The sequence below is a fragment of the Fusarium oxysporum genome, chromosome VI (genome assembly GCF_013085055.1).
Source record: "Fusarium oxysporum Fo47 chromosome VI, complete sequence".
NCBI classification, from domain to species: Eukaryota; Fungi; Ascomycota; class Sordariomycetes; order Hypocreales; family Nectriaceae; genus Fusarium; species Fusarium oxysporum.
The window spans coordinates 2,779,747-2,794,914 of record NC_072845.1 but is presented as its reverse complement, the minus strand read 5'-3'; the positions used below and the strand labels follow the sequence as shown (position 1 = coordinate 2,794,914).

The window sequence follows — 15,168 nt, the reverse complement described above, 5'->3', positions numbered from 1 at the left end:
CTCCTCTTCACCCTCTCTCTTTTTGAACATTGTAGATTCTGGTTTGCTGCATCAACGACCAACCGCAGCCGACGTGAGATTCGGTCTTTTTCCTTTTTAATCTTTCGGGTTGTGTGGCGTCTGGGGAACATTTGAACACCCAAGCTGAAAAGAAAGCGAGAGCGGAGACCAGACGACACGCGACGACAAAGCGAGCTACTCGATCCAAGAGAGAATAAATGCGAAACACAACGACCGAACGGAGAATCAGCGACGAATGAGACCGATATTTACAACAAGCAACATCGAGCATCAGTTCTCAAACTCTGGGGCATTAGATCCTAAACAGTTGGGTAATTTCGATATTTGACCGAAGTGTTTTCTTCTGAACGGACGAAAAAAAAAAAAAATCACACCAAGACACTTTGGAATTGGGTTCTTTGGATCTTTAGCGGCGGATCGCTTGGTACCTGTCTACGGAGTACTTTCAACGGTAATCCGGCAGTCACTTCTGCAATCAATCATCAACTGGACTCGCTCTCTACGAGTACGGACTACGGAGGAGGATTTTAATTCAACCTTAAGCTTGCGCGTATTTTCCTCGTGGCATTGGGTCCTCAACTTCCGGCCGCTCCGCACCGATCCTCGTTAGCTCCAGCAACGTATCTTGAAACGAAGGTCTTCCGAGTCCCCCGTCCTCGTCACTATTCGTCACTGCTGCCACACCACTGGCCGGCCTATCCTTGAGTTGGGAATAATAATTCTATTGTGAGGGACAAAAGAGAAACAGTAAGTTGATTTTTGTTATTGTTGTGAAATGCTTGACCTGAAGCCTTCTGCGTTACTGCCCTGGTTCTCCAATTGAGTTTCATGGAGCAAGTGGACAGTCTCTGCTTCATCACGACTTCAAAGCCTTCTTCCATCCATCCCTTCATAACACGCCCCTCTTTCTAGCTGTCTCTGCCTATTCCCCAACCTGTTTGCCATTGGCATTTTTTTTTCTGGGCACAGCAGAATCAAATACGGGGGTTTGCATTTTTTGGGGCGGCATTCCGTTTCTCAGAACCATATCCTCGCATTGCATTGCGTTGCATCTCATCACACACGCACATGTCTGCCATGTAATTTGAGCCTCCCAACCACTGGCAGCTCATGATATCGTTCTCTTCCTTCAAACTACCTACAGTCGGACTGAGCCACTCCCGCATATCGTACATGCCGCCGCCTCCGGCCGGGGTCCCCCCTTGTCTTATTTTCCTTGTATCTAAGCCTCTCTTTCACATACCTGCTTGCTACATACGCACTTGTTGCTTTGCTTGTTGCTTGCTGTTTCGCTGGCCCCTTGCAAAGCTCGGCCCCCTTGGTTCTTGACTTGGCCTATCTTTGCTGGTCTGTTGTCCACTCGCATCTTGTCTTTCTCCCACACGCCTCCTCTCACTTTCCTCTTGTTAAAATTGTCTAGCCTCTCCAGAACATCTTGAACACCCCGGTCCCCAGAGAGATTACAGTGGTTGTCTCTGCCAAGTACACTTCAGGTAGGCACTGCACTACTTGAGTTTTCTCTCTCGGCGGCGCCTTACCCCCCCCCTGCCACCTCAATTCAAATCGAGGCCCAATCATTCACGGGCCATATCATCATTTACAGGCGAAACACACAACACACCAAAGACCAAGCGACCCTCTCTTTCATCAACCCGAAGCTGATTAATTAAGTTAAGGCAACGCAGCACAGTTCAGCACCGGCCTACAGTGGTAAGCCTAGTCGATCGCAAAAAGGGACAATCGGGGGCCCGCCGTACTCGTACCGATAAATCCTCCTAGAGCCAAGTCCGCGCAGCTTCTTCCGCGCCCGCTGTGAGATTTCTAAGCTTGAACAAGGGCCCAATTCTTGCAGCTTCTCAGCTCAGCCCACTCTCGCTCCTGCAGTCCGTCCGACTACAATCCCCAGACAATCTCCCACACCCAGTTTGGTGCACCGTCCACAGAGGCCATCTCAGCTCTCGTCCCACTCATCACACTCACTACTGGCCGCTTGTAGATTTCTTGCTGCTTCATTGCCTATCGAGAGTTGACGCACGAGACGCCGCTGTACATCCCCCCTGGTACGCCATCCTGCCGCCTACGCCACGATTTAGGCCCTGTCGCTCGTTGATTCTACGGCTGGCTGTCACTATCACTGCCGTCTTCTCGCCCACCGACGCCTCGCTGGCCTCGTTCCCATTCGATAGCTTCCTTCTCCCGAGCCGCTACATGCACAATTGAGCTGCGCTATCGCCTTTGATCCTCGTCGCCCGCATCGCTACTCACAATAAACGGCAATCATCATCAGTTTGAGCTTATCCTTGCTTAGACAGGTACTTCCATCAGTCCCGATCTTGTTGTGTTGTGGTACCCAATATACGCCCCAAGACTACGGGTCCGTCGTTAGAAACCGCTCCGCTACACCCTCAGACTGGACCAGGCCACTATTCCACATTAGGACCCGCCAGACATTATGGCGCCTGTATCGCCCCGGCTCAAGATTCTATCAGGTTTGTCGTCTCTTCTCTTACAATTCTCCCTTCATACCTAGGTTTAGTTCACGCAGAAACCAGAGGTGGACGGTCGCGTCATTTCAGATCAACTGATCCCTCCCAATCCTTCATCAGTTGACACAATCTCTCTAAATCTTTTCTGTCTCTTGTCTACCTTTCACTCGTTTGTCTTGAAATCCTCACGTCAACCGTCAGGACGGTTGCTCGTGCAGCGTCCCACTCTCGTCGCTCATCATGGCCAACAGCGAGCTAATGTCAGTTTGTTCAGTGGGAGGCAATCCCGTCTCGGCGTTCCTATCATGGAGGCTCCAGGCCACCAACGCGTGTGATGTGACGCTCGTTTGGAAGTCTGGTTACGAGCATGTGGCACAATACGGTATCTCGTTCAAGTATGTGAACCAATGCGCTATGACTCCAACAATATGCTGATTGACAATCAAGATCCCCGATATTTGGCAACGAAAGATTCAAGCCTCGACATGGTACAGTTCAACAATCCCCTTGCTTTCGTCCAGCATGCTGAGATAACATTTGAAGTTGTTCGAAACCCTGAGGATGCCGCGAGCGCTCGAGAAGGCCCCTTCGATTATGTCGTACTCTGCGTCAAGGCGTTACCCGATGTCTACGATCTCGCCTCAGTCATTGACTCGGTCGTGACCCCCCAGCATACATGCATCATCGTCAACACAACACATACTCTCGGAGTCGAAGCTGCTTTGGAGGAGCGATTTCCTACCAATGTGGTCCTATCACTTGTTTCAGGTGCTGAGCTCACGCAACTCGGTCAGAGTGAATTTGAACATAAGGGCCCAGCAGATATCTGGATTGGTCCTGCTAACAACCCGAACAATATCCCACAAACCATCCAGGAGGACATGGCACAGGCCTTAGCCATGACACTTAGTTCTGGTCAAGTGGAATGCAAAGTCTCGCCAAATATCCGCCAGCAGCAATACGAGAGAGTAATAGGGTTTGTCTTTCATCTAAACGCCTTGAAACCCAACTAATTGACGTTGCAGTCCTATTGCGTTCCATCCGATTAGCGTTATCTTCGAAACTCCCAACCATGCCTCGCTTTTGGAAAAGGTTGGCGTTAGGGACATGGTATCGGAGGTCATTGACGAGTTGCTTCGTCTAGCTGATGCTAATGGATGCAAATTTGATCCCGATTTCAAGCAGAAGACGATCGATGAGATGTCCAAAGCTTCCGGGGAGAGCATAATGTGGCAGGATTACGTTGCTCGAAGGCCTATGGAGGTTGAGACGTACCTAGGATCGCCCGTCAAACTGGCTAGAGACTCGAATATTTCCCTTCCTCGTATCGAGACACTTTACTCGATTCTTCATAACCTTAATCTGGTCAACCGCAGCCGACCCAAACCTGGCGATCCGAACGCGAATATCATACCACCCGCCTCCCCCTCCGCGGCACCTGTGCCTCGAATGCCTTCGCAAAACAGCCATCGACCCATGATGAACGGTATGCCCAACGGAAATGGTATGCCCCCTCGCCAGCCCAGACCTCGGAACTCTTCCAACTTCAGCCAAAGCGGTATGCGCCGTGGACCACCTCCGATGAACGGTGGACCACCCAATGGTTATGGTCGACCTCCTCCGATGAATGGTCCTGGATCTCGTCAACCTTCAAGGAGAGGCTCATTAGAGGAGACTAACCTGGAGGAATTCTCTCATCTCGTTCTTTATGACGATATTCCTGAAGGTTCCGAGCCATCCGTCAGTGGTGACCCAGCAGACATTAATCTCAGAGAACGAGAGTTGGCTTTGCGGCAGCGTGAAATGGCAATTCGCGAGCAAGAAATCCGAATGCGCCGTGGACCGCCTCCTGGCCCTCCCGGAGGCCCTGGACCTCGTCGTGGCCCTCATCCTATGCGCAACAGCAAGCAGGTGTTCGACGAAGACGATGATGATGACGACGATTACTTTGACCCTACTGCCAACCCTGGTCCTCCGCTGATCGATCCAGACAACTTCGATATGATGAGCGTTACATCGAGAAAAAACCGAAAAGCTCCAGGACCAAGCCCTGGCCAGTTTCGCCGTAATCCCGATGATATGCCGCCTCCTACACGAGGCGGCCGATTCAGGCCCAACTTCGGCCGCAATCGATCTTCCCAAGTTGGTCACAGCTCCATGACATCTGAAAACATCCTCGAAGACCCCCTCATGAGCTGCTCCTCGGATCGTTATGGATCCGTTGACCGTGGAGCGATGAACGCAGGCTCTCGAGCAAACTCACTAACAGCGTCAAGGCTTGACGAGATGCAGTACGGCCCAGGTCCCGGTGGACCTCCCGGGATGAACGGTGCCTATCCCCGGCGCGCCAGTCAGTCTCCCGGGAACCCTTATACTCCATCCATGCGAGGCGGTAGCCGACGGGGATCGCCTCCGGGTGGTTACGGTCCAGGCCCGGGCATGAATGGCCGACCATCACCCCCGGATGGTGTTCGCCAACCTGTCCCTCGTCACCCACCTGGTCACGGTAACTCAGTAGCACCACAGCAAGTTGAACAACATATTGGGGTGAGCGCCCTCCACCAAACTAAGCCTAGGAATGTTCGCAGTCTGACGGGTAGTGCGAGCGCCAGCGCGGGCAGTGGTGAATTTGATTCCGAACAATCTGCAAACAGCAGTCAAGGCAGCTTGCCTCCACGACCGCCAATCGGTGTGCGTTAGGACGCTCTCCACGGCGATAATATTCAACGGAGTACCTAGGACGTCAGGTTCCAACACACGGTCCCATATATGATGTCTGTCCAACAAGGCTTTGATATTCTTGTTTTCGCAGTTACGGAGTTCCGGACATGCTTTCTTCATCGCTCAAACGGGATTATTTATTTATCCCGTCGCGAAGCCTGGTTGAGGCCATGTGTACGACATCTATGCATCTGGCTTGAACAACTATACGACACACCTCGACGAGGACGGCCCTATTTCATTTTGTTTTTATTATACGCCTGAGTTCCATCGAAAACACGAAACGACACGACAAAAGTCAGAGTCACTTTGGACTATTCTCAGACACGACGTCTTTTTAATTATTCCTATCGACACAATCCGTACATACATTGAACAACCAAACAGAAGTAGTCTATCCTTGGTAATAATGCATTGGAATTGGGGATGATATACTGGTGCCTTTCAGCATATAATCGGCTCTCAGTTATTCAAGACTCTGTTCATGAGACGCCCGAGTCTTGGTTCTGCTTTGACATATTGGGACAGCCTCGCGCAAGGAAGAGACTTTCGGAGAACGCTAAGCCCGCCTCACAGAAGACAGGTTGGGACTGAATAATGAATGTGCCGGTGGGAAAACGAGGAAGTGGGTGGGTTAAGATCAAAGGCATTGCACCAGCTAAGCAAGTCTTTGTTTTTGATTGTTGAAGCGCCCTCCAGAAGTTTGCGTGGACATGTCATGAAAGGTCAAATGGACTTTGCAAATGAGGAGAGATCATGATAGGCATTGTTTTTCTTGGCGGGGTTACACAATCAAATTAGACTACGGATGGTTTCTTTTTCTGGTTAAATCTGTTCATCGCGAGACGTTGTGGAATGTGAATAGGAAAGCCATCCACGGCATTGGGAGAATTCCTATTGGAAATATACATAGATACGGAATAGTAGTATGGAAGAGAAAAGTGATGAAATTATGGCCAAGGATTTCTGCATCACCTTTGAGAAACCATTGATAACATAGACCGAACTATCTATCTACCTGAAGGACAAGCAAGATGCAGCCTGATAGTCAACAATATCCATTGCCCAATTCTCTTAGCATCCGGCAGAGAGCCACTTTACCACTGTATACCTCAACTCAATAGGCCAACAACAGCGTGGCCATCAAAGCTGAGAAAACAGCCATAGGTACATAGCCAGTTGTTCTTGTGCCAGCGTTAGGATCCTCACTACCTCCAGTGATATTCCTGGTGCGCAAACACAACAGCGAAGGCTGTAAAACATCGTCCAGGCTATATGAATCGGGGTCACGACGACCCCAGTTGATCATTACAGTCCAAACACCACGCACAGCATAGTCATATGCCTCCTCCTGGGTCATTGCATTGTATTTTCCAGCCGTTTGTGGGCGTTGGCTGATCAAGGTCTTTCCGCTTTCAAATCGACTCAGATTCGCTCCAGCTACATCACGGGTCAGTGTCCTTTTACTCGAACAGGTTGTGAAGCTATACTTACGAACTCCGCCATACGTTGGGCCATAGTCTTTATAATACTTCTCACATTTAACTGGCATATGTGGCAACATTGTGCACTTCTCGCCGTTCCAGTAGTATCCAGCTGCTTCTGCGTTCAAGGCCTTTAGGCAATCTTCGTCAAGGAACGAGCTGCAGTCTCCATCGTCGTGTTGTGCATCGTCAGTTGCTTCATCCTTCAGGCGACTGGGTCCCCAGAAAGCAATACACACATGCCAGTCTGAAGAGTTCGTACGACTGCTATTCAACGTTGGAACTCTCATTCCATCTGGTGCTTGAACACTGATGTCGATGCCAGGATAAGGTGTATCGTCCCCAGGGTCGTCCGTAATATTGGCTACGCGAATGGTAGCCGTCCATCCATCAACGGTTTTGTTTGGCGGGAATCTTTCCGATACATTATACGCCTCAAATTTATATGTCCCAGTTGCGTTGGGGTTCTCAAAAGCAGATTGCCATGCTTGCTCGCTCATGTTACCAGGGCTTCCGCCCGTCCCGTATCGACCATCAAATGCGATGGCCGAGGAGGTCAAAGCAATGATTCGGAGAGCTGCTTTCATATTCGAAGACGGAGGCAAAGGTGACACAACAAATTGAGTCTCAATTAAGCTTAAAATCAACTCAACCTGCTTGTGGGGGGCGGCTTGTTGTCTAGATATAGATACCTAGTATTTCGATCTGCGCTTGTCTCCAGAAGGATTTATCTAGTCGACACTGAGCCTTGGCTACTCAAGATCCTAACAGGCCCAGACTACACAACGGCTAGATCATCTGGCCATTTACGTACAGTTGGCAAACCACGATCCTCTGATCTACAGTCAATTCCTTCGCGCCGTAGACAAGCTGTACTGACCAAGTCGTTGTTGGCAGTTATGACGTCGAAGGAACAAAAGAAGTAGGATATTAAACCAGTAGGGATACAGCTGAAAGGTACATGGGGGCCTTTGTCGATCACCATGCTCTTCTAGGCTGCTAGGCAGACAGTATTCGCTCCTTAGTGTTAAAATCCCCGAACATTGTTAGCATTCAGTTGTCAGCCCAAAGTCAACAAGGATCTTCTGGTGAAGGTCAACAGGGCTCCAAGACACCCTTTACCTGATCCGGGACATAATACATGTAAGGTAGGTCCGTAGGATATTCATCAGACCCATGTTTGCGACAAAACGCCGCGCAAGAAGAAAAGATTGGAGATAAATTGATAAGCGCAGTTGAATCATTAATGATTCAGTGTTGGCCCTTGAATACTGTAGGTAAGCTGTTGTTTGAACGTTGAAACAGACTGCTTCATACATACTCCGTATTGCTGAACCAATCAATAATTGTTAAATGCACGGGCCATTTTACCACTAGTATGGATCCATATTGTAAACAAACCCCAAATCACTGCCTTTCCCCAGGTATGTTCCATACCCTACCAACCTTGAACACCTACAAGTACCTAGGGTAGTTCAGGTAAGGTCAGCATAATTGCATCTCCAGAAGACTGCCTCGAATACACAAGCATACAACAAAAAAAGCCGTTGGTCCTTTTCTTTCTTACCCCGGAGTATTCCTTCTTCTGAGTTCCAGGAGGCGGGCGATCCTTCACTTACAAGAGAGTTCGCAAGTGGATTAGAAGTTCGGGAGAAACTTTACCACATCATATCCAACAAAGCAATGGCGACGCGGAACGTGAGCGGTTCACAGGTGCGACAGAGCATGGCCACTAGTGGAAGTGCTGTCAAGACACGACAACTCGTGAGTTCCCTCAACCCTTATTACATCACTATGGTAGTTATCAATCAACTCCTTTATCGTGTGACTTTAAGGACTCGGGTTGCATAGCGATCCTGTTCTAAATGAAAACGGCATTTGCTAATGGTCTCTTGCTTAACCTAGGCACAACTAAACTCTCAACTCGCACAGTTGTCATCAAATCTGTCCGACACCGAGAACTTGCTACGGATGACAAGTGTCCAAGCAGAAGCTATGCGTGGACTTGGTAGTTGGCATGGAGGTTTGTAAGTGTTTTCAATTTGGTGGACGGTGGTGGTGTATGTAGGGAACAGAGTCGCTGACTTGATGGATAGGTTCATGGCAGCAAGCAAGGTCTTGGGAGAGGAAAGTGTCAAAGAAGCTGGACAGCCAGGAAAGTAATAATCGACTAGTCAATCTGGAAGAGGCAGGAAAGGGATATTTTGACAAGGGATGGCGAGAATGCAGCATGAGTTATGTTCTATTAGGCGTATCGAAAATCGCTTTCAAACCGCTTTTGTCAAGAAGACGTCCTCTCAGCAAGGGATTATGTTTCCAGCTGACTGATATGTAAAGAGCTTGGTAAAAGTATAGTATCTGATATGTGTTATAACGTCCTCCAGTGCTCCCGGCCTTAAGAATAAGGCCGGGTGACTTCTCAAAGGCCCTGGTCTATTGTCTATCGTCAGCATAAAAGTATGCTCTGAAGGGATGACAACCTCCAGCTAGAAACCTTGAACTACAATTGAGATAACGGAGAACACACATGTTTGAGCGAAGCGGAAACAGTGCGGTTTCGGTGTTCAATCATGTCCTAAACCAAGACTCAAGCAGCCTTTCCAGTCTCTGGCTCAAATGTGAGTTCTCTGAATACAACTCAAGTTGGGCTTGGTCCTTGAGGACGACGTCGGTCTATTCGTTGCTTGAACGACCTTGACTTTCTCTTGTTTTATTCAAGGTCCCGGCGTCTGACCTGGTGTCGGGATGGGCGTTTCGTGTGGTGTTGTCTGGGCAGTTGGCCCCTGTACTTTCGATTCATTGCTGCTATATTCTGTGCCTTCTTTGCGATCAAGCTTGCGCATGTGCTTCCGCTTTTGTCTCGGGGCACAGACTGGGTATCTCTTGACATTACCGCAAGTCTTGCAGTTGATGTTTAAAATATCAGCCCATGGCTTTCGCCCTCCTTTGCTCGCATTCTCCACGGTTGATGTACAGGTGTCGCCCTCGACTAGTAGAGTGTCGCAAAACTTGCAAATAGTTTGCTTCATAGCCGGACTTCGCCGTATTTGTGCTTTGAGAGTCACAGCTCGTAGGTCTGAAATGGCCTGACGAGACATATTCCTCAGTGCTCTTTCCTCGTTTCTTGTTTGAGGGGAAATACTGTGCCCATGGCTTGGGGTTGATGATTTTGCTGCAGCATCTTGCCCAGTTGAGGACTGTTTAGTAAGATATGAGGCAGCTTGATAAAGGTACGATGCTCTAGAGTAGATGATGCGGTTCTGGACACCTTTTGGTTCCTTGCCTTTCGCCATTGGAACTTCTGAAGTATTGAGGATTTTTGCTGGTTATCTTATAAAAGTGAAGTGCTTAATTCTTACCTCAAGGTACCTAGTTGTATGCTATACCAGTGCGTAGAGATGCCTAGCACTGTCTAGATCCGAGTCACGTGATCGCGCTTCGCACGGGCCTCTTTAGCCAGCAGCGACCTTGCTTGCTCCCGCCTGCTTCTGGCACCTCCCTTCTCAGCCTCAACAAAGACTCTTTCAAGCCATCCTTGGAACGAGTATCCTGGTTCCCGACACATTTCCCCCATTCCACATCTTGAAAAAAAACATTTGATTCTCATTCTATCATCTTGACGGCACGCCTGCGCCGCGTTTTCGACACCCTACGGCGACGCGACTCGAACGTAATCGCGTCAGACTCGTCATCGCAACTTCGCTGCAAAGAACAGCTTCTGCAATAGCTTCCGCATCAACCATCTAACTACCGGTAAATCTCGGTCAACATGTCTCACGAGGAAGATCTCATTGATTACTCCGATGAGGAGATCGGTGGTAACGAAACCACTGCTACCACCTCCAACGGCAAGAAGGGCGAGCTTGCTGCCGGCAACAATGTCGACAAGAAGGGCAGCTACGTCGGCATTCATTCCACCGGTTTCCGCGATTTTCTTTTGAAGGCTGAGTTAATTCGCGCCATCGGCGACTGCGGTTTCGAACATCCATCGGAGGGTCAGTCTTGATATTTTAATACCCTAAGTCATCATATCCCCTCCCTTCAAGCGTTCGTCCATCTCGCAAGCAAGAACAAATGGCCACTTTTTTTTCGCAATCGTCATTTTCGTCATCGTCGGGGCGGTCAAGGCTGGATCTGAGAGACGGTCCGTATCCGGGCGGAATAAGACCACGGGTGAGAGACGTGGTTCTCCGCAAAACCACAGCACTGTTGTCACAATTATCACGCGTAAGCGGATAATATGTCAATCGTTGTCGCGAACGGATTCTTCTGGTATATACGAGGGCAAAACAAGGAAAACGCGAGACACCAAGAAATTTCTTGGTGCTCCTAGGCTATGGTTGCTTGTGCAACCATTCGGCCTCTGAGCCCTAACCTCGCGTCGATATCAAACTATTCCAAATCCATACCAATGGAAAATGCGAGAATACAATGGCTAAGCTGCGACGATGGACGGACACTTGAGATTACACCCGTCGTTCGTTGCTTCTTAGAAACCCACTCTAACATCGGTTCGGTCGACAGTTCAACAAACCTGTATCCCCCAGGCACTCCTCGGTGGTGATATCATCTGCCAGGCCAAGTCTGGTCTAGGAAAGACAGCTGTTTTCGTTCTCGCTACCCTTCAGCAGGTCGAGCCTGTGAACGGAGAGGTCTCCGTCGTTGTTATGTGCCACACCCGAGAGCTGGCTTACCAGATTCGTGACGAGTACAACCGTTTCAGCAAGTACATGCCCGATATCAAGACCGGTGTGTTCTATGGTGGAACTCCCATCAAGACCGACATGGAGACACTCAAGAATAAGGACACTTGCCCTCACATCATCGTGGGTACTCCTGGACGTCTTAAGGCCCTCGTTCGTGACAAGGCCCTACGTCTGGGCAGTGTTCGCATCTTCGTGCTTGATGAGTGTGACAAGATGCTTGATCAGCCTGGTGAGTCTCGCTCATGCAACCAACTTTTAACGTACGCTAATGGCTTCAGATATGCGTACGGATGTGCAAGATGTTTTCCGCGCTACGCCTCCTCAGAAGCAGGTTATGATGTTCTCGGCCACCTTGTCCGAGGAGGTAAAACCTATTTGCCGAAAGTTCATGCAGAACCCGACCGAGCACTACGTCGACGAGGACACTAAGCTCACTCTTCATGGTCTTCAGCAGTTCTATATCAAGTTGGAAGAAAAGGAGAAGAATCGCAAGCTCAACGAGCTCTTGGATGAACTCCAGTTCAACCAGGTCATTATTTTCGTCCGTAGCACTGTTCGTGCCACTGAGCTTGACAAGCTCCTCAGGGAGTGTAACTTTCCTTCTATTGCCGTCCACTCTGGCGTCAGTCAGGAAGAACGGTGAGTTACCAAGTCATTGAATGTTGTGCTTGCTTCTAATATAATCTAGTATTCGTCGCTACAAGGAGTTCAAGGAGTTCAAGAAGAGAATCTGCGTTGCTACCGATGTCTTTGGACGAGGTATTGATATTGAGCGTATCAACCTCGCCATCAACTACGACTTGTCCAACGATGCCAGCTCCTACCTGCACCGTGTCGGTCGTGCTGGACGATTCGGTACCAAGGGATTGGCCATCTCGTTCGTCAGCACCGACCAAGACCAAGAGGTGCTTAAGGAGATCGAGAAGCGATTCGAAGTCGCCCTTCCGTATGTTGCTTCCATTCTCTTCTCTTCATTGTTCCAGTGACTAACAGTATCCAGTGAATTCCCCAAGGAGGGTGTCGATGCCAGCACTTACATGGCCTCTTAAAGGGCTGGATGAGATGGTGGTTCCCACTGCAACAAATGGTGAACGCCTTGCGCCGCTGTAGGCCGTTGGTGAGAAGCTAGGAAATTGATGTTGAAAGACTGAGGCGGCGAAGGGCAAAAGTTGCAAACGATTTCATCTTGGTCAATTGTATTCGTTAATTTTTTTCAATGGATTCGTATTACGATGCTCGTGTTTTATAAGCAGCCTAGGCTGTTCCCTGAGCGAAAAGTGTGCCACTTGCCCACATATTGCGAACCCCGACGACCTGCAAATTTAGCTACACTGTAGGTCTCGCGTAACTACCGTGCCTTCAGGTTGACTCACCTGCTTTGACCTGTAGCTTCACGACAATGATCAGGCGGTTCAACACGTATTCATAGCTTGGCCACGTTTGTGACTGAAATAAGACGTGTCGGGAACTGAGATGTGATGCCTCTCGTCGGCGTAAGTGAGTTCAGCCAATAAACTATATAGGTAGTTTAGACATCATTTCCAGTTTACCGCGCTGATACGTAGAATGAAGGGGGAGTGCAGCATGGTACACAAAGGTGGCGTATATTGAGGGCGGCCTGTAGCAATTTCTTCGCTACAATCAAAATCTTCGTGACATGAATCACATATTCTCGTCGACTTTCAACCTTCCCGTAGTGTTTACAGTGGTATTATACGGACCGCAAGGTCAGTGGCTGTCCTGCTGGCACTTATTCCTCCACAGGCTGATAGCAGAGACATGCCGTCCTCGCGACAGCTTGACTGGTTCGGCGACGTGCCTAGCAGACTCAGCTTGTTGCCATCATATTCGAGATCATGCAATCATCGCTGCTTTTTCCGTGAACCTCCTGTTAAGATCAGCGGCTCAGCTTATCTTGTTGTGGTATAATTGCGATCCCCTGTATGCGTTCGGCTACAGCATGTACCTCAGGTGCCCAGAGAACATTCGACAGGTTTCGATAACACTCCCATTTCCAAGTCACCCTTGAGCATGGAAGTTATTTGGTTCGTGGCTTGACAGTCAAGAAGCGATATCGGCTTCCGACTTCATACATAGTAGTTGGTAACTCAGTTCAGGCGTGTCTTGTGGCTTCTTGAATAATGCCTCTGGATACAATCCGGTATTCACGATTCGGCACAACAAAGTACGATGAGACTTGCCTCGTTAACTTTAATTGACAGGCCCAAGCACTTCTGATTTGATATGCACAGCGTGTGGCCAGGACATGCTGCAAGGCCAGGGCGGGTTGGAGACATGGACGTAGCTAGGCAGCCACGTTCTCGAGCATGGAAGTTGTCTATCTAAGCGCGTTCGAGATCTGACGGTGAAGGAGTTGAGGGCATGGGTCAGGGGTCTTGTTAAGGGACTGAGAAGAAATGTGTTTTTCGGCTACCACAGTAGCTCCCGAATATATTGACCACTTCGAATACGTAGGCTGTAATAGTACCTCGCAAAGCACCGCATGGTCGTAACCGTACACTGCCATACGCACGTAGTAACAAGTAGTTTCTTACACACATTTGGAAGATGGGAGTTTCCGTGGAGCGGCCGGGGCCCCGAAGTTGCCGGACTGGGTGCCGGAATGTGGGGGGCGGGCTTGGCAAAGGGTTCACTCACTGTTCGAGGCCTTGGTAAGTGGGCGGTATCTGGCTGGTTGGGACCGAGGACGACGCGAACAGAGAAGGCGACTGTATTCGGTAAATCCCATTGTTTCTGTAATAAACCTTGGGTCCCGTGAGGGGCTCCCTCCTGCGGTGCGTCATGACATCTGTACTCAGCCATCCAACCGAAGCTGAGGCCTAGGCGGCGGTGCAACCTACACGCAACATGAACCACTTCGCCCTTCACAAGAATAGAAGAGTGTTGTGGAGCAAGCCTTGCTATCCACCTTTCGATGTGACCAGGCAGCCCAGGCATGCTAAACACTATTTTTTGTCTAGGGTAGGGCAGCCTAAGTTTCCTCAAACGTGACGTAGAATATTATACATATACCAGCTTATGAATGAGGTACAGTAGCTACGCCAGTCCCCCGAGACGTTGGTGGTCTCAAGAGGCAAGCCAGTACATCTTTACGGTTCTCGAACTTACTATGTGTGTTACTGTGGTGTCCGTTTGATGTCTTGAAAGAACAGGACTGGCAGCACTGAGTCACAGTAAATGGGCCAACCACAACGTACATGGGTAAGGTAAGTGGAGTTTCGGTCGTTGAGAGTTCGCAGCTTCATCAGCACACAGAAAAAGTGTGCGTTGAGATAATTGTACAGTGATCACGTTACGAGCGGGAGCACGATGCTCGCGGCGTGCCCTGATTGATCCTTCTAGCGATGATACTATGTAAGTGACGAATGCTCGAAAGTTCAAATTGCTACTGCAGTGCATGAACAGGTTACCTGAGAGCAATGAGCCATGTCCATGCCCGCCCGGATCTGTTAAGGATCCGGTGACCGAACGGGTCCCGTTTCTGAACCGAGGAGGACCCTGCTGAGGTAATGATTTGTACAAGCTCGATGATGCGCAATGAGAAGAACAACACAATATGCTAGTGGAGTGTCGTACGGCGGACCATAGAGCTCGGTACATGCGATTTTGAGTCGGGACTTCTGGCGAATAACAAAGAAATTGGAATCTGTTAAGGGGCTGGTAGCGCGCCGCCACTTGGTAGGCGCACGAGCCGGATGAAGGAGCATTCATCATGTCCAAGGACACCGA

The 15,168-nt window shown here is 49.5% G+C and overlaps 5 protein-coding genes across 5 annotated transcripts; 3 read left to right on the top strand and 2 right to left on the bottom strand.

Annotated features, from left to right (window-relative positions):
* Positions 1–2,747: 2,747 nt before the first annotated feature.
* FOBCDRAFT_295015 (ketopantoate reductase PanE/ApbA-domain-containing protein) lies at positions 2,748–5,660 on the top strand (the record flags this gene model as incomplete). The annotated part of the gene is made up of 4 exons (XM_031186155.3): positions 2,748–2,902; positions 2,955–2,995; positions 3,051–3,483; positions 3,533–5,660. The coding sequence occupies 4 exons, from the start codon at positions 2,748–2,750 to the stop codon at positions 5,205–5,207; spliced, it is 2,304 nt and encodes a 767-aa protein (XP_031037290.3). The 3' UTR covers positions 5,208–5,660.
* A 685-nt stretch (positions 5,661–6,345) lies between these two features.
* Positions 6,346–7,299, bottom strand: FOBCDRAFT_203267 (uncharacterized protein; the record flags this gene model as incomplete). The annotated part of the gene is made up of 2 exons (XM_031186178.2): positions 6,346–6,668; positions 6,723–7,299. The coding sequence occupies 2 exons, from the start codon at positions 7,297–7,299 to the stop codon at positions 6,346–6,348; spliced, it is 900 nt and encodes a 299-aa protein (XP_031037313.2).
* Positions 7,300–8,133: 834 nt separating this feature from the next.
* FOBCDRAFT_42791 (DASH complex subunit Hsk3 like-domain-containing protein) lies at positions 8,134–9,057 on the top strand. Its single transcript, XM_031186180.3, has 3 exons — positions 8,134–8,476; positions 8,618–8,739; positions 8,809–9,057. Exons 1-3 carry the CDS (start codon positions 8,396–8,398, stop codon positions 8,873–8,875), a joined length of 270 nt encoding a protein of 89 aa, XP_031037315.1. The 5' UTR covers positions 8,134–8,395; the 3' UTR covers positions 8,876–9,057.
* A 158-nt stretch (positions 9,058–9,215) lies between these two features.
* On the bottom strand, positions 9,216–10,037 carry FOBCDRAFT_42799 (RNAse P Rpr2/Rpp21/SNM1 subunit domain-containing protein). The gene has a single exon (XM_031186182.3). It carries the CDS (start codon positions 10,003–10,005, stop codon positions 9,427–9,429), a length of 579 nt encoding a protein of 192 aa, XP_031037317.2. The 5' UTR covers positions 10,006–10,037; the 3' UTR covers positions 9,216–9,426.
* Positions 10,038–10,209: 172 nt separating this feature from the next.
* Positions 10,210–12,671, top strand: FOBCDRAFT_226395 (P-loop containing nucleoside triphosphate hydrolase protein). Its single transcript, XM_031186183.3, has 5 exons — positions 10,210–10,707; positions 11,237–11,647; positions 11,697–12,057; positions 12,107–12,364; positions 12,419–12,671. Exons 1-5 carry the CDS (start codon positions 10,482–10,484, stop codon positions 12,465–12,467), a joined length of 1,305 nt encoding a protein of 434 aa, XP_031037318.1. The 5' UTR covers positions 10,210–10,481; the 3' UTR covers positions 12,468–12,671.
* Positions 12,672–15,168: the final 2,497 nt, after the last annotated feature.

Excerpts from the sequence above, each read along its gene's own strand:
- FOBCDRAFT_42791 (XM_031186180.3), top strand. The coding sequence starts at position 8,396 with ATGGCGACGCGGAACGTGAGCGGTTCACAGGTGCGACAGAGCATGGCC. Across the intron at positions 8,477-8,617 it reads CTGTCAAGACACGACAACTC|GCACAACTAAACTCTCAACT; the intron begins GTGAGTTCCCTC and ends TGCTTAACCTAG. Across the intron at positions 8,740-8,808 it reads GGTAGTTGGCATGGAGGTTT|GTTCATGGCAGCAAGCAAGG; the intron begins GTAAGTGTTTTC and ends CTTGATGGATAG.
- FOBCDRAFT_226395 (XM_031186183.3), top strand. The coding sequence starts at position 10,482 with ATGTCTCACGAGGAAGATCTCATTGATTACTCCGATGAGGAGATCGGT. Across the intron at positions 11,648-11,696 it reads CAAGATGCTTGATCAGCCTG|ATATGCGTACGGATGTGCAA; the intron begins GTGAGTCTCGCT and ends TAATGGCTTCAG. Across the intron at positions 12,058-12,106 it reads GGCGTCAGTCAGGAAGAACG|TATTCGTCGCTACAAGGAGT; the intron begins GTGAGTTACCAA and ends AATATAATCTAG.
- FOBCDRAFT_42799 (XM_031186182.3), bottom strand. The coding sequence starts at position 10,005 with ATGGCGAAAGGCAAGGAACCAAAAGGTGTCCAGAACCGCATCATCTAC.